At 45.2% G+C, this 15,463-nt stretch overlaps 5 protein-coding genes across 5 annotated transcripts; 2 read left to right on the top strand and 3 right to left on the bottom strand.

Moving 5' to 3' along the window:
- Positions 1–62: 62 nt before the first annotated feature.
- On the top strand, positions 63–4,208 carry FOA43_004231 (uncharacterized protein; the record flags this gene model as incomplete). The annotated part of the gene is made up of 1 exon (XM_038924474.1): positions 63–4,208. The coding sequence occupies one exon, from the start codon at positions 63–65 to the stop codon at positions 4,206–4,208; it is 4,146 nt and encodes a 1,381-aa protein (XP_038780402.1).
- Positions 4,209–4,586: 378 nt separating this feature from the next.
- FOA43_004232 (uncharacterized protein) lies at positions 4,587–5,752 on the top strand (the record flags this gene model as incomplete). The annotated part of the gene is made up of 2 exons (XM_038924475.1): positions 4,587–4,592; positions 5,120–5,752. 2 exons carry the CDS (start codon positions 4,587–4,589, stop codon positions 5,750–5,752), a joined length of 639 nt encoding a protein of 212 aa, XP_038780403.1.
- A 493-nt stretch (positions 5,753–6,245) lies between these two features.
- On the bottom strand, positions 6,246–8,583 carry FOA43_004233 (uncharacterized protein; the record flags this gene model as incomplete). The annotated part of the gene is made up of 2 exons (XM_038924476.1): positions 6,246–7,786; positions 8,580–8,583. The coding sequence occupies 2 exons, from the start codon at positions 8,581–8,583 to the stop codon at positions 6,246–6,248; spliced, it is 1,545 nt and encodes a 514-aa protein (XP_038780404.1).
- Positions 8,584–9,882: 1,299 nt separating this feature from the next.
- FOA43_004234 (uncharacterized protein) lies at positions 9,883–12,909 on the bottom strand (the record flags this gene model as incomplete). Its single annotated transcript, XM_038924477.1, has 1 exon — positions 9,883–12,909. The coding sequence occupies one exon, from the start codon at positions 12,907–12,909 to the stop codon at positions 9,883–9,885; it is 3,027 nt and encodes a 1,008-aa protein (XP_038780405.1).
- Positions 12,910–13,521: 612 nt separating this feature from the next.
- FOA43_004235 (uncharacterized protein) lies at positions 13,522–15,338 on the bottom strand (the record flags this gene model as incomplete). The annotated part of the gene is made up of 2 exons (XM_038924478.1): positions 13,522–15,269; positions 15,332–15,338. 2 exons carry the CDS (start codon positions 15,336–15,338, stop codon positions 13,522–13,524), a joined length of 1,755 nt encoding a protein of 584 aa, XP_038780406.1.
- Positions 15,339–15,463: the final 125 nt, after the last annotated feature.

Raw genomic sequence — 15,463 nt, forward strand, 5'->3', positions numbered from 1 at the left:
TAAGAAAAAGAAAGAGATCATTATTAGAAAGATTTTAGCCACTGTTAATTGGCTTATATTATATGGCTCGGAGAAATAAACCGTATTGGGAGGAAGATGGAGACGATGCTGACTACACAGCAGAAGGAGGGGGTGAAGTAGAGGGAGGAGGAGATTCTGAGGCATCTTTTGAGCGAGAGGTGGCTGAGGCAGAAGCTCGGGTCAAAAAGGATGATGAAGCGAGGGAAGAAGAAGTGAGGGCTAAGCAGGAAGAAGAAGAAGCGCGGGCTAAGCAGGAAGAAGAAGCGCGGGCTAAGCAGGAGGGAGAAGCAAGGGCTAAGCAGGAAGAGTCTGATGAATATGAAAATTATGGAGATACGTCATTACATCGAACTCGTCATCGTAAGAAGGTGAATTATAATGAAGATGCACTATTGGCTGAATTAGATGAAGAGATAGATGAGGAAGAGGACGAGATTGATGGTCCTAAGAGGAAGAGGAGACGTAGGGGACACAGTGTGAAGGAAGGGGCTACAGGGGTCACCACCGGGGAAGCCACTGGAGAAGTTACCGAAGCTTCCGACCCCAGCAACTCCAAAGAACCTTCTGATGACGATTATGAAGATGCAGGAGCAGAAGCAGACAACGACAATGATACCGATTTTGTTCTAGAAGATGATATTGATGAGGATGACGAATTTGGAAAAAGGAGACACCGTCAAAGAAGCCGAAGACCACAATTTGTTGTAAAAGACAACGATGAGATGGACGAAGATGGCGAATTTTACCCTGGTGAGAATACAGGTGATTCGTCACGCTATTTAAGACATGGACGGGGTAAACGACTCCACAGGAAACACGACGAGGAGCACGTGGAGCACGACGTGAAGCCACATGATACTGATGGGACTCCAGATAAAACTGATGTAACTGTAGAGGGCCCAATGAGCCTTCAGGACGAATTGCGTGCGTTGAAGGAAGATACGGCACCCAATACACCCGAACCGGAAGAGGGTCAAGAGACCTCTGGTTCGCACTCTGGTACTCCTGTCCATCGTAATCTCCGGCGAAGAAAGCAGATTAACTACCGTCTTCCTCCTCCAGTACTCACGGATGCTCAAATCGAGCAGATGAATGCTGCTTCTAGCGCGTCGTCTCCACGTCGTCGTGCTGGACGCTACGGGGGATCCTCAGGAGGACCTACAAGGGGTCCGGGCGCTGGCTCGTACATTTCACAACAGATTAGACGTCTCTTCCCTACTGTAGGACCATTTGGAGGTAGTGAAGTATACTCGTTATATGCTGAACCGGGTGGAAAGGGAGTCGGTTCTGACAACTTGACGGCTCTTGGAAACGTTTCTTCGAGTGATTCTGATGATGACAACGATTTATATAAACCGGTGGATCCAAATGATGCGTCTAAAACAGTCGCCACGGTCGCTGGAGTCCCTGGAGCCGCTGGATCCGCTGGATCCGCTGGAGCACCTCGAAAACGGAACACTCTAGCAGACACAGATCCTCTTGGAATCGACACGGAAATCGATTTCTCGGCCGTTGGTGGATTGGATAATTACATTTCACAGCTCAAAGAGATGATCACATTGCCATTACTTTATCCAGAGATCTACATGAGATTTCACATCACGCCTCCCCGTGGTGTGCTTTTCCACGGACCTCCAGGAACAGGTAAAACACTTATGGCTCGTGCATTGGCAGCATCGTGCTCATCACAAGGACAAAAGATCACATTTTTCATGAGGAAAGGCGCCGATTGCCTTTCCAAATGGGTTGGTGAAGCTGAACGTCATCTCAGACTTCTTTTTGAAGAAGCCAAACAGAAGCAGCCGAGTATCATTTTCTTTGATGAAATTGATGGCCTTGCACCCGTTAGATCCTCAAAGCAGGAGCAGATTTATGCGTCGATCGTCTCCACGTTACTTGCTCTCATGGATGGAATGGACAATAGAGGACAAGTGATTGTCATTGGAGCAACGAATCGTCCTGATGCCGTTGATCCTGCGTTGAGAAGACCTGGAAGATTTGATAGAGAGTTCTATTTCCCGTTGCCGGACGAGTCAGCACGAGATGAAATTCTTAAGATTCATATGAGGAAATGGGATGAGAAACCGTCTGACTTGTTCACTAAGCAGCTCGCCAGACTCACAAAGGGATATGGGGGTGCTGATTTACGGGCCCTTTGTACGGAAAGCGCTCTCAATGCCATTCAAAGAGCGTATCCGCAGATATATGAGTCATCTGACAAGCTCAAGATCAATGTGAACAAAGTAAATACCATTCCAAGCGACTTTACTAGGGCTTTACATAAAATTATTCCTTCCAGTGCCCGTTTTGTCGGTGCCAGTGGAATAGGTCCACTTCCAGCCAAGGTAAAACCGTTGTTGGAGGCTCAAGTGACCGAGATCTCTACTGTAGTGGCCTCTACTATACCGCAGACAAAGGAAATGTCACTTTTGGAGGAATCACGGTACGTTGATTTGTCATCTATGAGACCCGATGGAGGATTTGAACAGCAGCAGCTTGTACGGAAACTTGACAGTGGCCGAGTGTTCAATCCCCGGTTCGTTCTTTGCGGATATCATGGCCAGGGACAAAGGTACGTGTGTTCTGCATTGTTACATAGTTTAGAGGGTTTCAATGTGCAAACTTTGGAGTTTGCCAAACTGTATAGTGATGGTTCGATTTCTCCTGAAACTGCTGTGATACAGATTTTTCAGGAATTACAGAGACATCCTCCAGGGGTTCTCTTTATACCTGATTTACTTGAATTTGTTGACAATATCTCGGCCAGCGTGCGTGCAACTATCGTTGATTTAGTTCGGTCGCTTCCAGCCTCCGAAAGGGTACTTATCTTTGGAATTATTGATGACAAGAAGCGTCTAAAAGAATCTCAGGATGGGTACAGTAAGGAATTGAGAAGCGTGTTTGGAATAGAGTCTGATCACATGGTGGAATTGAGAGATCCCACGGAGGAGGAGCGTCGTAGGTATTTTGAGGATGTTTGGAAAGCTTTGAGGATGACACCATACGATTATAACGATGTAGCAGTGAGACCGAAGAGAAAATTGAAGAAGTTGAAAGTATTGAGACCTCAGAAGAATCCAGAAGAAGAAGACGGTGAATTGTCTGCTAAAACGAGCGCCAAAAAGGCACGAGAGCAGATGAAGCACGATCTGAAACTTAAGAATTCGTTAAAAGTCAAGCTTGCTGGAATGATGGATGCATTTAAAGTGAGATACAAACGATTCCGGAAACCCGTAGTAGACGATGCTTATTTGATCCATCTATTCGAGGACTTTCCAGATCCCAATGCAATGTATCAGAAGGAAGCAAATATGATCAAGGAAATCTCCACTGGAAAGAAGTTCTACAATATGGATTTGGAGGTAATTGAGGAGAGGCTTTGGAATGGATTCTACAGCGAACCGAAGCAGTTTTTGAGAGATATCGAGATGATTGTAAAGGATGCAAGAGAGACTGGCGAAAAGGAGAGAATTTGGAAAGCCAGCGAGATGTATGCCAATGCCGAGGTTAGTGTTGAAGATATGGAAGCAATTCAGCCCAAGCTTTCTCGAGAGTGGAAGGAATTAAGGGATCGTGAGCGTAGAGGTGAGAAAGAGAGGAAGGAGAAGGAGAAGGAGGAGAAAGAGAGGAAAGAGAAGGAGGAAGAGGAAAAGAAAGATGAAAAGGAAGAAGAGGAGGAAGAGAAGGAGGAAGAAGAGAAGGAAGAGGAAGAGAAAGCAGAACTTCATAATGATTCAAGTTCCATCGTAGCTTCAATGGTGAGCTCGTCAAAATTACAGGCACAAGCACAGATACAAATTAGGCCTAATGGAGATATGAATAAAAGTGTGAGCACTTTGGAGGCTCCAAAACCGATTCAATTAGTTGAAACTGATGCGAAAAAGGAACTAGAAGCAGAGATAAAAGACATTGAAGAAGAGACCAGACTTAGTGAAATCTCAAAGAATGAAGATTTGGAGATTTCAGACTCTTCTGAATCGGAGGTGGAGCTTCCTACAGAGCCAGAAATGGTTATCGATGAGCAGAAATTGCAGGAGTTAGAGCAAAGAGTGATAGAAAAAACGGCAAACGAAACAATCGACGGTCTTGAGAAACTCAGCAGCGGACTGATGGGAGTGGTGTGGAACCACCGACTCGAAAAGGACAAAACTAGGGCCCTTGAAGAGATGTCAAAGATAGTGGATTGATTAGTCTATAAATGTAAATAGTAGTAATATATGCGATTACGTAAGCACCCACCCAATAGAGAAAGTGAAAATTTGAAGGTTGAAAATTCAGATACCAAGACAGACCAGACTGCTTGTTAATGAGCATTTATATCTGAGATATGTCGAAGAGGGAAGAGATAAAACGCAAGAAACAGTTGCAAGCTCAATTCCAGGTATCACTTTCAAGACTTGATTTGAAGATCAAGTCATGGATGGGAGATAAGGGAGATATTGGTCAAGAGAGTAAAAGCCCGAGTGCAGCAGTGGTGGCTGAGCGCCAAATATTTGAGGCTCTACCGATTATCAATCAGGGCAAAGGATTAAATATGGGAGACGACGGTGATGATGATAAGGAAGATGGCAGTGGTAGCAGGACTAAAGTGGGGAATTTTGTTAATGGATCTGGAAAGGTCGAACGTCGTGGAGGAAGAATTGATAGATCGAACGAGATCTTCAAGGTGAAACGAAGAACGGAAAGTCAAAGTCTTCAAGCATTAAGGAACAAACTGCGAAATAGTAAGAGACAGCAGATAAGAAGAGAGGGTGATGAGCAAGATAAGCAAACGAAGAAAGGAGGAAATAAAAGAAGTAGTAAGGACGAAGAGGAAGATACAGACGAAGAAGAGGAAATGCCGAAAACGGTGGCCAAAAAAATTAATAGGGGGAAAAGGCCGTTTTAAACATTGGAAATCCTTAATTTCCTGATTGGGAAATATCGGTGGAGTGTATAAATGCGAATCATGTATTATTACTAGAATTGATCGTAGTAAGGAGCGGTAAAAAACAGAAGTAGAAAGCGATAGAAGAAAGGTAAGGCTAAAAGCACAAATCGATGAGATGAATATGGTTAAAGGAATTAATTAAAGGAGAGATAGATTTTCCACGATTAGTCATCTGTCTTTTGCATTGATTTTGTGTCGATGAGATCACTGAGAGCGACACGATGCGTTGGAGCAGCCGATGTAGCCGATGTAGTCGATGCAGTCAATGCAGTCGATGGAATTGATGGAACCGATGGAATCGATCCAGAGGACAGCTTGAGAAGAGACAACTTCGAGGGAATTCTTTCGTCATTAAGAATGCTACTGATTGAAGCTCTAGTAGCCGTTGAAGAAACGGAGTTCCCCGGATTGCTGAAAATCGAGTTGCCATTGGACACAGATGTGGAAACTGATGAGGACACAGATGCATTGTGGAGCTTGAACACTGAGGGACGAAGACGTGTGGTGACCTTCACCAAGGTTCCCTGTGTAGCTGTGACGGAGTCAGTCGAGTTGGATGCCAGGTTGGATGTCGAATTGGATGCTGAGTTGTATACCGAGTTGGATGCCGAGTTGGATGCCGAGTTGGATGCCGAATGGGATAGTAAATTACGATCTGATGCTGCATCTGTAGGCGTGGAAGGACGAGATGCAGGTGGTGCAGAAAGAGTATGCATGGAACCCGATATGGAGATTGGAGATTTCAATGTCTGCATGGAATTTGGAGATAGTGTTTGGGCACGCACATCACGTGCATTTTGAGCGTCACGTGTATATCGAGCCTCGCGTATATTACGTGCGCTGCGGGCATGAACTTGTGCATCGGCTTCAGCTTGCGAGTGGGCCTGAGCTTGAAGTTGAGCCTGTATCTGGGCTTGAGCTTGAGCTTGAGCTTGAGCTTGAGCCTGAGCCTGTATCTGGGCTTGAACTTGGGCTTGAGCTTGGACCTGTACTTGCGCCTGTGCTTGTGCCTGTGCCCGTGCTTGAGCCTGAGCTTGAGCTTGTGCTTGAGCCTGTGCTTGTGCTTGAGCCTGTGCTTGTGCTTGAGCCTGTGCTTGTGCTTGAGCCTGTGCTTGTGCTTGAGCCTGTGCTTGGGCCTGTGCACGAGCATCTGCATCTGCATTAGCGTGCGCAGTAGACGGGTATTGATAAAACTGGTCAGGTTGATACGAGACCTCGGACAGACTGGGACGGCGTGCGTAATAAGGGGATATAATAGCTGTAGGAAGAGGGGCGGTTGCATACGGGTCCACTATTAATGAGGGATACCTGCGACGAGAGGCCGGCCGGAAGGAGAAACTTGTATTATCACATGGCAGTTGGCGTTGTTGAACAGAATACTGTGCAGGAGGTGGGGGTGCAGATGCAGGACCAGGTGCAGCTGAAGGAGGAGGTGCAGATGCATAATAGATGGACACAGCCCCAGAAGGAGCAGAAGAAGGAGCAGAAGAGGGAGCAGAGGTTGGCGCGGAATAGAGCCTGCAGGGGGTTTAGATGGGCTCATCTGCATAAGACCTGAAGGTCCTACCTGCATAGCATTCATGGATCCGGGAGCACCCGCCATTTCGAAGCTTACACGAACCGGACCCATAGGACCCATAGGAGTGAATTGCGTGACAGGACCCATCTGCACGGATCCCATAGGACCTATAGGACCTGCTCCATCCATAGGCCCCATAGGACCCATAGGTCCCATATTTCCCATAGGCATAGGACCCATAGGTATAGTACCCATAGGACCCAGGGGACCCATAGGCATAGGACCCATAGGACCCATAGGACCCATAAGAGTAGCTGGCCCAACCGGCCCCATAGGAACCATTTGACCCACGGGACCCACAGAACCCAGACGATCCATCTGATCCAGTTGATCCAACTGCCCCATAGAACCAAACCTGTCACCAATGGCAGACTGTCCAGCAGCAGCCTTGGTTGTAGTAGAGGTGGCCCGTGAAGCAGTAGGACGCCTCCGTATTAAGTAAAGAGATGCTTCGCCACCCCTGCGAAATTTATCGCTGGAATGTCGAAACTCCCAAACGGGATGAGGCGTCGAATCTGGGGAACTTTTCTGTGTGTCATCAGAGATGTTAGATTTTGAATCAATGTACTCGTGATGTTCCTTTTTCGGCACAGGAGGTGCAGGAGGAGGACTGCTATCACACACTTTGTGGAAACCATACATATGCAACTGACGCACAAAAGAGGCAACGTTTCCATGCTTGAAGTAAGAGGAGAGAGAGCTAGCAAACTCAGAACCTGGTAATAATGCGAAAGTTACTGAATCGCCTTCATCGAGGCGACTCCACCAGATTAGGTGGGAGAGCTCTGGATCGCACAGCATGGCATAGAGCTTTGCGACAAATGCACTGACTTTGTGGTGAACGGGAGAGAAAGAGGTGTTGGAAGAAATGGGGCCTGACATAAACGAGGCACGCTTTGGAGCTCTAGAAGGTCTCCTGCTTGAAAGGTCAACGGGATGCGTCAGTGTAGATGCAGGAAGAGGAGCAGGTTGATGTGGAGATTGCTTTGTTGCACCAAGAGATGCATATTGAGAATATTGCTGGTAATTGTGTGGAGTTGGAGGTGCAGGGGGGTCCAGAGAAGCCAAAGGTGCTGGGGACGCAGACGGCTGCGATGACGCTGGTACAGTTATGACGACACCTGGGGCACCAGGCATACCTTGTCTTTCTGGAGCAACCGGAGCCAGGGGAGCCTCCGAAGCCACTGGAGGCATTGGACCCATTGGACCCATTGGACCCATTGGACCCGCTGGAGCCGCTGGAGCCATAGGGACCACTGGTACATCTGATGGATGCTGATAAAGTTTGTACTGCATTATACCTTGGGCAGCAAAATTGTATATAATCCAGGAATAAGGAGGAAAATATATGCCTAACGGAGTTCCCAAACGGTTGAAAAACTGGGCACAGTGGCAGAGCGGGAAAGTGGGGGTGTTATAAATCTCGAGAAGCGAAGAGAGAAGAAGTAATGAAAAAAAATTTAAAAACTCAAGAGCCAAAAGGAGAACAGGAACGGGAACGAAAAAATTATGTGCGCTGCAGGAAGGATAGATTTTTTAACGCAGAAATTAGGACAGAAAAAAGAAATAAAGAAAAAAGAAACAAAGAAAAGGATGAAAAAGAAGTTCTATGGAAATGAGGAGTATTCAAGGTGGATTGGATTGAGTGTGTGATCTCAAATTAAGAAGAAGGAGGCAAATTATAACAAGAACGCCAAAAAGAACCAAAAGGGAATGAGAAGGAATCGAGAAAAAGATTAACAAGAACTAAAAGAATTATTACAACTAAAAGAAATTAGAAACAGAGCTGGCTGACATCATTTAATGAAAAGAATGATATTTGAGACTAATAATCATCGTGTAAATTATCATACTAAACGGAAAGAAAGAAAAAAGGAGCAACAAATAGGTGGGAAACAAAAAGAATCGGACGAAAAACATCTTATGCTGACATGAGAAGGAAAAGAAGGTCGAGGAACAGAGCAAGTTGAAGCTGTATATTTTGTGGTGGAATCACCATATTCCGCGGAATCCGCAAAGGAAACGAGAATGCTGCAAGAGAATAGAAACTCATACAAATTTTAGACCTAAATACAGTGGTAGCTATTCAATCTTAGATCTAAAGGATTCAGCATGAACCAGGGAAGAATGCAAAGTCTAAAGCTGATAATAGAACGCCAAGAAGGATTAATTAGCCAATATGCATTTGTGATAATATATATGTGTTAAAAGAAACGGGAATTGGCGGTAGAATGACATTTTGGGAAGGAGTCGTTTCATTTTTTTTATTACCATTCCTTTTTGATGCATTAATTTTTTTGAGTGCAGTAGCGATCAAGTGGAACATTGTGCATGTGCATCCCAAATAGGTAATAGCTACGTGTTATTGCATATCGGAATTTGACATAGCACGCTTTCAGTCTTCTCTAGGATCCCAGCTTTTTAAGAAATAGATATAACTGGAAATCACTCAAAGGTCGATGAAGGTCGATAAAAGTTGTTCCAGGCAAGACCACGTGAGTTATGAGAACCAATGTGAACCATATGAAATATATCATAATCAAAGCCACTCCCACATTACCACCACCCGCAGCTCCCAACTTAACTAATGCATTTTGAGATCTGGGCTCTAAAATAGAGAGGTACTTTAAAGGTACCATTAATGTGGTAATAAATAGAATCTGAATATGGATTTCTCACAGGTGTTCAAACCTCTTTGTCGTGGCTTGTTCCCTTGACAGCCCCGATAATAGGTCAATCAATAGACGCAAAGACATTCTGCCTCAAGTGGTGCATCATGCATCATAGATCGAATATTCTTATTTAGATTGGTCTCACAGTGAAACAATAAAACGGTGGGACGCAACCACGAAAACATGAGACATTCTATTTGATAGGGGTAATGCAGAATCAAAGATATGCATAAGATGAAATGGAATTTCCCAAAGAGTGCAGCATCAATAGGGGACTAAAAAGAAAGGTCATAAGACTGTTGAAAGGAGTTGCTCGACGAGATGTGATGATTAATAATGGTATATGAAAGGTTAATCTCTGGTGTGGTTTTACTTTTCTAATACATTCTGTTCATCATACTTACATCCTTCGTTTTACTTCTCTCCGTTCTTCCGTTTTGCTTAACGCTAATGAAGACTAGCGTGACCGCAATGTCTACAATGCATACTGTTCATAAAGATCATGCATCCTTATGCATGCGTCAGCTAGCTCTTGTGCCTCGTTTCTTTTGATACCAATTTTTTTCTATTTTCTTTGGGCAGTTTAGGAAAGAATCTCAGGTACTCATCGTTTCTTTTTACGTCACTAGCAAATTTAAAGAAAATAATTTCTATTGTATATTGTGTACGAACGTACTCTCTTAATTGTTGTCGTTATTATCACCCTGCTTTCTGATCATAAGACGTCCCGATAGAATGTCATTCACGACATTCATCTGGTCCCAGTGAACTTCTAATGCAGTTCTAGCTTCTACGTTAGTGTTCTTTTTCCAAAGGAAATCGATATCCTCGAACGTCACCTTGGTACCATGAATACCCACCAACTTAGCGTTATTCAGCTCTGGAACAACCACCTTTCTGCCGTGCTTATAAACAAACTTCAATTCACTGTCCGATCGTCCTAAATCCGTCTCGTTTGAGCCGAAGCCTTCAGATTCCAAAAGCTTAACAGACTTCTTGATCTCCTCGTTGTTTTCTTCAAGGAACTTACATGCCTTAATGGCAAAACGAGCCGCATAGCAACGATCCATAGATGATGGAATTTTACCCTGCTGCACGTGACCTGGAATAGCCGTTCTAGATTCGAATTTTCCATCCGCTTCCTCACGAAGAATGTCTGCAATGAGTTCTGTACTGTAGATATCTGAAGCGTTCTCGTTACGGATCACCATCTTTCCGGATCTGTCCTCTCCTTGGTCATTTACAAACGACTTTTCGAGTAAGATCAAGTCCTCACGAACCGATTTCAACGTAATGCTGTCCTCTGGTCTGTAAACAGCCAATGCACCTGTGGCTAAACCGATATACGAGGCTACATATCCACAGTTTCCTCCTTGAACTTCCACCACAAACACACGACGACGCGAAGCAGATGCAGACTGTTTCACAGCATCACAATAACTCACCAAAACGTTAAGACACGTGTCACAACCGAGTGAATACTCCGTTCCGGGCACATTATTGGAAACCGTAGATGGTAAACAAACTAAAGGCATGTTGAAAATAGGATATTTGTCTCGAGAGTGCTTCAACTCATATAGAGATCTGTAAGCTTCGAATCCTCCAATTATAAGCAAGCCTTGGATCTGGAATTTCTGCAAGTAGAAGGCCACTGTACCGATATCTGACGAGGGAAGTGACCGATTGGTACCTAAGAACGAGCCTCCCACGTTATGCCACTCCACCACATCCATCCATGATAGTTTCCTCATGGCCCCGTGACGAATAAGGCCACTAAAGCCATTTTCCACGCCGTATGGAGTGTGACCACGAGATAACAGATACAAAACTGCTGCTCTAGTGGCTGCATTTAAGGCTGCCGTAGGAGCCCCGACATGAACGATGGCTATGTTCAATCTCTGGTCTTCAGGAAGTAAATAAGATGCATCATCGCCTGCAGAAAGCGAGGCAAAATCGAGCCAAGTCTCCTGGAATGCTGCATCACGAAGATTAAAGGCTCCGGCAAAGTCCTTCTTCTCAATACACTTGGCTACAGCCTTTGTCTGGCTAACAGCCTCAACAAGTGGAATCCGAACAATCTGGTTCTCTTGGATACCAATCATAGGGGAAGGAGTGTTTGGAGTGCTCTCAAGAACAGCCTTGACTGCTTCAACACCTTGCATAGTAGCCAACAAACGATCGAATGCAACAGCCGAACCTCCTCGTTGAACATGACCAAGTGTAGTGACTCGCGTATCCAATCCAAGCTCAACAAGAGTATCCTTAACTTGCTCAGATGTAATTGGCTGCAAGCTGTCGTCAATGGCACCTTCAGCCACAATCACTGTTGTCTTTCTTCTACCACGTTTTCTATGTCTAAGACAAACCTTTTTGAGCTCGTCTTTCCAGCCAGATGCTGATGGAGGCTGCTCAGGAACAAATACATAATCTGCTCCGCAACAGACACCGGCCATAATGGCCAACCAACCACAGTGACGTCCCATCACTTCTACAACAAAGGCACGTGAATGAGAAGCTGCCGTGGTATCAATATAGTCAACCATCTCGCATATACGCTCAAGAGATGAATATGCACCGATTGTATTGTCAGTCATGGCCATATCATTATCAATGGAGCCCACCATACCGACAATAGTAAGTGTCTTGTATGGATTAGCTTGTTCCTCGGTCAATTTGCCAGTTTTAATGAGTTCTTCAAGCAATGAAGGCCATTCGGCCCGGAACAAATCTGCACCAGTCAAAGAACCGTCTCCTCCACAGACAATAAGAGCATCAATTCCTCTGAGAATCATATTTCTGGCTGCCAAAAGACGTCCAGCACGCTCCTTAAACTCTAAACAACGAGCTGTACCGATAAGAGTACCACCTAAGGATAGCCAACCTCTAACATCTTCCCAGGCCATAGGTTTAAGAAGATCTCCTCCTTGAACTAGACCTGAATAACCCTCATAGCATCCAAAAACCTCGCAGTCAAAAAAGAGTCCAGCACGAACAACGGCTCTAACGGCAGCACACATACCAGGAGAATCTCCCCCTGATGTCATCACTGCTAGACGCTTCTTTGACGACTTTCTAGTGACTTCTGCGATAGCATTGTGGGCTTCCTGGGTATATACAGCCTTGATAGACGCATCAGAAGCAAAGAAATCGGCCTCCTGCTTCAACTGATGCGAGACTTGGTCATTTCCTGGCAAAGCATTCGCCGTAAAACCAACCAAATTTCCCACAGGGTCGGACACGTAAAAGTCGACCCAGGCATCGGTCGATTCACTCGTTTTGTAGCCGTTTTTCTCTGCCACCGACCTGACAGAGGCCGGATCCTGAGTTAAAATGACCATTCTACCGGGCATTTCGATGTTTTTGTGAACGTCGTGTGAAACAAGTCGAATTTTTAGCATGACGCCCTTGTTAAACCTGGCTAGATCGCTTTCGAGTTCCGGATGAGTGTACTCGGCAGTTTCCTGGAATGGAATAACGTTGCCACGGGTGTCTAAACGAGTCACCGGATAAGCAGCCAACCAACACTCATTCCGTGAATCGGAACTAATACCATTTAGCTCAATACCAGTGGAACTGGCATCTTTGTTGAATATACGAACCACCCTGAAGCCAAAAGATCGATAAAAACTAATAAGGTCCTCATAATCCTTTGTTTTCGATGCACTAAAAGAGGTGAACGAAATGTTCGACACCAACGATTTCACCATAGCTTAATTACCCTGTCAAAGTGTCTGCAAAGGACTTAAAAAACGAAATGATGGAAGGACAAAGAAGAACAAAGGGATAGACAGCGTAATTCGATCATGTGGAAATTGAGCAGCATTTATTTTTTCTTCTCGGAGTTTTTTTCGGGGGAATCATGCGCGAGCGAGCCACGGGGAGAGCTATGGGAGTGCTATGGGAGAGCCACGGGGACGGTTATGGGAGAGCCACGGGGCCGGAGGAACCGGAGATCCCGAGGGACTCGAAGGACTCGAAGGACCCGAAGGAACTAGATATCCCACCGGGCAAGTTGAGCTGCTCCCACGGGCATCTCCCACAAGTTTTTCCGTGAGTCACGCCTACGGGGATCTAACCATGAGTCGTTCGGAGTAGACCTAGCGGGCCGAGCGAGCCTACCCAGTAAGGGCTGCTTGTGCCGAGCCTAGACAGTCTACCCTTAGGGCTACTCGTACCGCATGATTCACTTTTTTCCAGCTACTCTAGCTGCTCACCCAAGCCTAAGCTTACACGTCAATCCGATAATACTAAATGTCTTTAGATCTATATATGAATTGAATTTCCTGGTCCCATTTCTATGTGGTGTACAGATGCTGTCCCTAATTGGATCCAAACAAAATCTTATTGATCTTGGAGAAGAAGTAGTAAGCCTTACTATGCTTGTGGTATATTAAGCTCTGTCTTTCTAGTAGCTTCTCATGTATCTCGACCTCTTCTAATCCCGTCATTAGATCAACTTCTTTAGCATTTCTTCGATATTTTGTCCTCTTTATCAACTTCCATCCGATATAAATGGCAATGTCCACGAACACCATCAAATACGAGAACAAAAATGTCTCTGTGGACCACCAGCCAGGTAAAAATACCGTATACCCTTGGATTCCTATCATAGCAATTACTATGGCAAGTGTTATAGAACATGCCCATGGCTGTAACCATGCCTTAAATGGTAAACTGCTTCTATCCAATCCTTGTGCCATTGTGGCTCGTCTAAAATGTAAGTATGTGAACAAGATGACTGCATAGTTGATCAATTGAGACTCCGTAATCAAGTTGATAATCCAGTTGAGTACGGTATTGGAGTTTTCATTTAATTGGAGAAATGCCAAACAGCCCCAAACTAGAGACAACAGAACCGAGTAGATAGGAACACCCTGCTTGTTGCAGTAGCTGAACACACGGGGGGCCCTTCCCTGCCGTGACAATCCATACAAGGTTCTAGAACTACAGAAGGTGTAAGAATTACCTGCCGAAAAGCACGAGGTGAGTAACATAGCGTTGAGAATACTTGGTAACACTTTGATTCCCATCTCGTACATGGCAATTGTATAAGGAGACGAACCAGCACCTGGTTTTCCATCTGCAATGGCATTTAAAAGTAACGGATTGCGTGCATTACAGAGAATTCCAACACAGAGTGCACCTCCAATGAAGAAAGTCGTTAGACGAAAGAAAACTCCTTTAAATGCACCTGGTAAAACTCTTCTTGGATTGATTGTCTCTCCAGCAGCCATACTAAGATACTCGGGTCCTGCTATCATATATGCACCACTAATAAGACATGCTAGGAAGCCCTGGAACCGACCTAAAGCACCTGTACCGATATATTCGAGCATAACAGGACTATCCTTCCAGTTATGAAAGCCAAAGGCTTGATGATCTGGGTTCCCACCGACCATAGTGATGAAAGTGAAGAACATGAGTCCTACGGCAAGCAAGACTTTGCCCATACAGAGCCAGAATTCCACTTCTCCATACCATCTGACTGCTGCTACATTTATGAGAAAATACACAACCATCTCTACGGAAATCGGAATTGCAGCAGAGTAATTCGCAACCCAATAATGAATCAAGGTATTGAAAAGCGTCAGCTCAAATGGAATCAAAGCACATTCGAGCACCCAAAAGTTCCACGAGGCCATAACTCCAAATGCCTCGTCTACGAATCGGTCTGCAAAGATGCAAAAAGGGGCTCCTTTGATGGGCAAGTAACAAACCATCTCTGCGCAGCATGCAGTAATTTCCAAAATAGGAATGCACCATAACGAAAAACCTAAAAGAAGAGATAGGGGTCCTCCTTGTTTCAAGGAAGTTCCTATATTAACGAAAAGTGAAACACCTATTGTTCCACCAATGGCAATCAACTCGATCTGCCGTCTTGCTAAACGCCTATGAGTAGTACCGATCTCGAAGTTGACGATCGTCCCGGAAGACTGGTCATCTGAGATCTCCGTGACATACTCTTGCTGTTCATCAGAGCCAAGGATCTTCGACTCTTTGGGAGGAGCGGGCTGATCCTCGCTAAGGGTCTTTGAGTTAGTGGGAGGAGCCACAGCTATGAATGTGTCTTTAATAATAGTAAGGGGATTCATGTGGGGGATTGAAGAAGAGGGATCAATGGGGAACGACGGGGCATCAGGGTGATGGGGAAAAAGGGCTATTTTATAGGGAACAAAAGGGACAAGAGGAACAAGGGGAACAAAGGGAGGAAGGAGAGCAAGGGGGATTCCTGTTCTGGGATAATGTGTGAGAAGTGAATGC

Source organism: Brettanomyces nanus, chromosome 4, assembly GCF_011074865.1.
Source record: "Brettanomyces nanus chromosome 4, complete sequence".
Lineage (NCBI taxonomy): Eukaryota > Fungi > Ascomycota > Pichiomycetes > Pichiales > Pichiaceae > Brettanomyces > Brettanomyces nanus.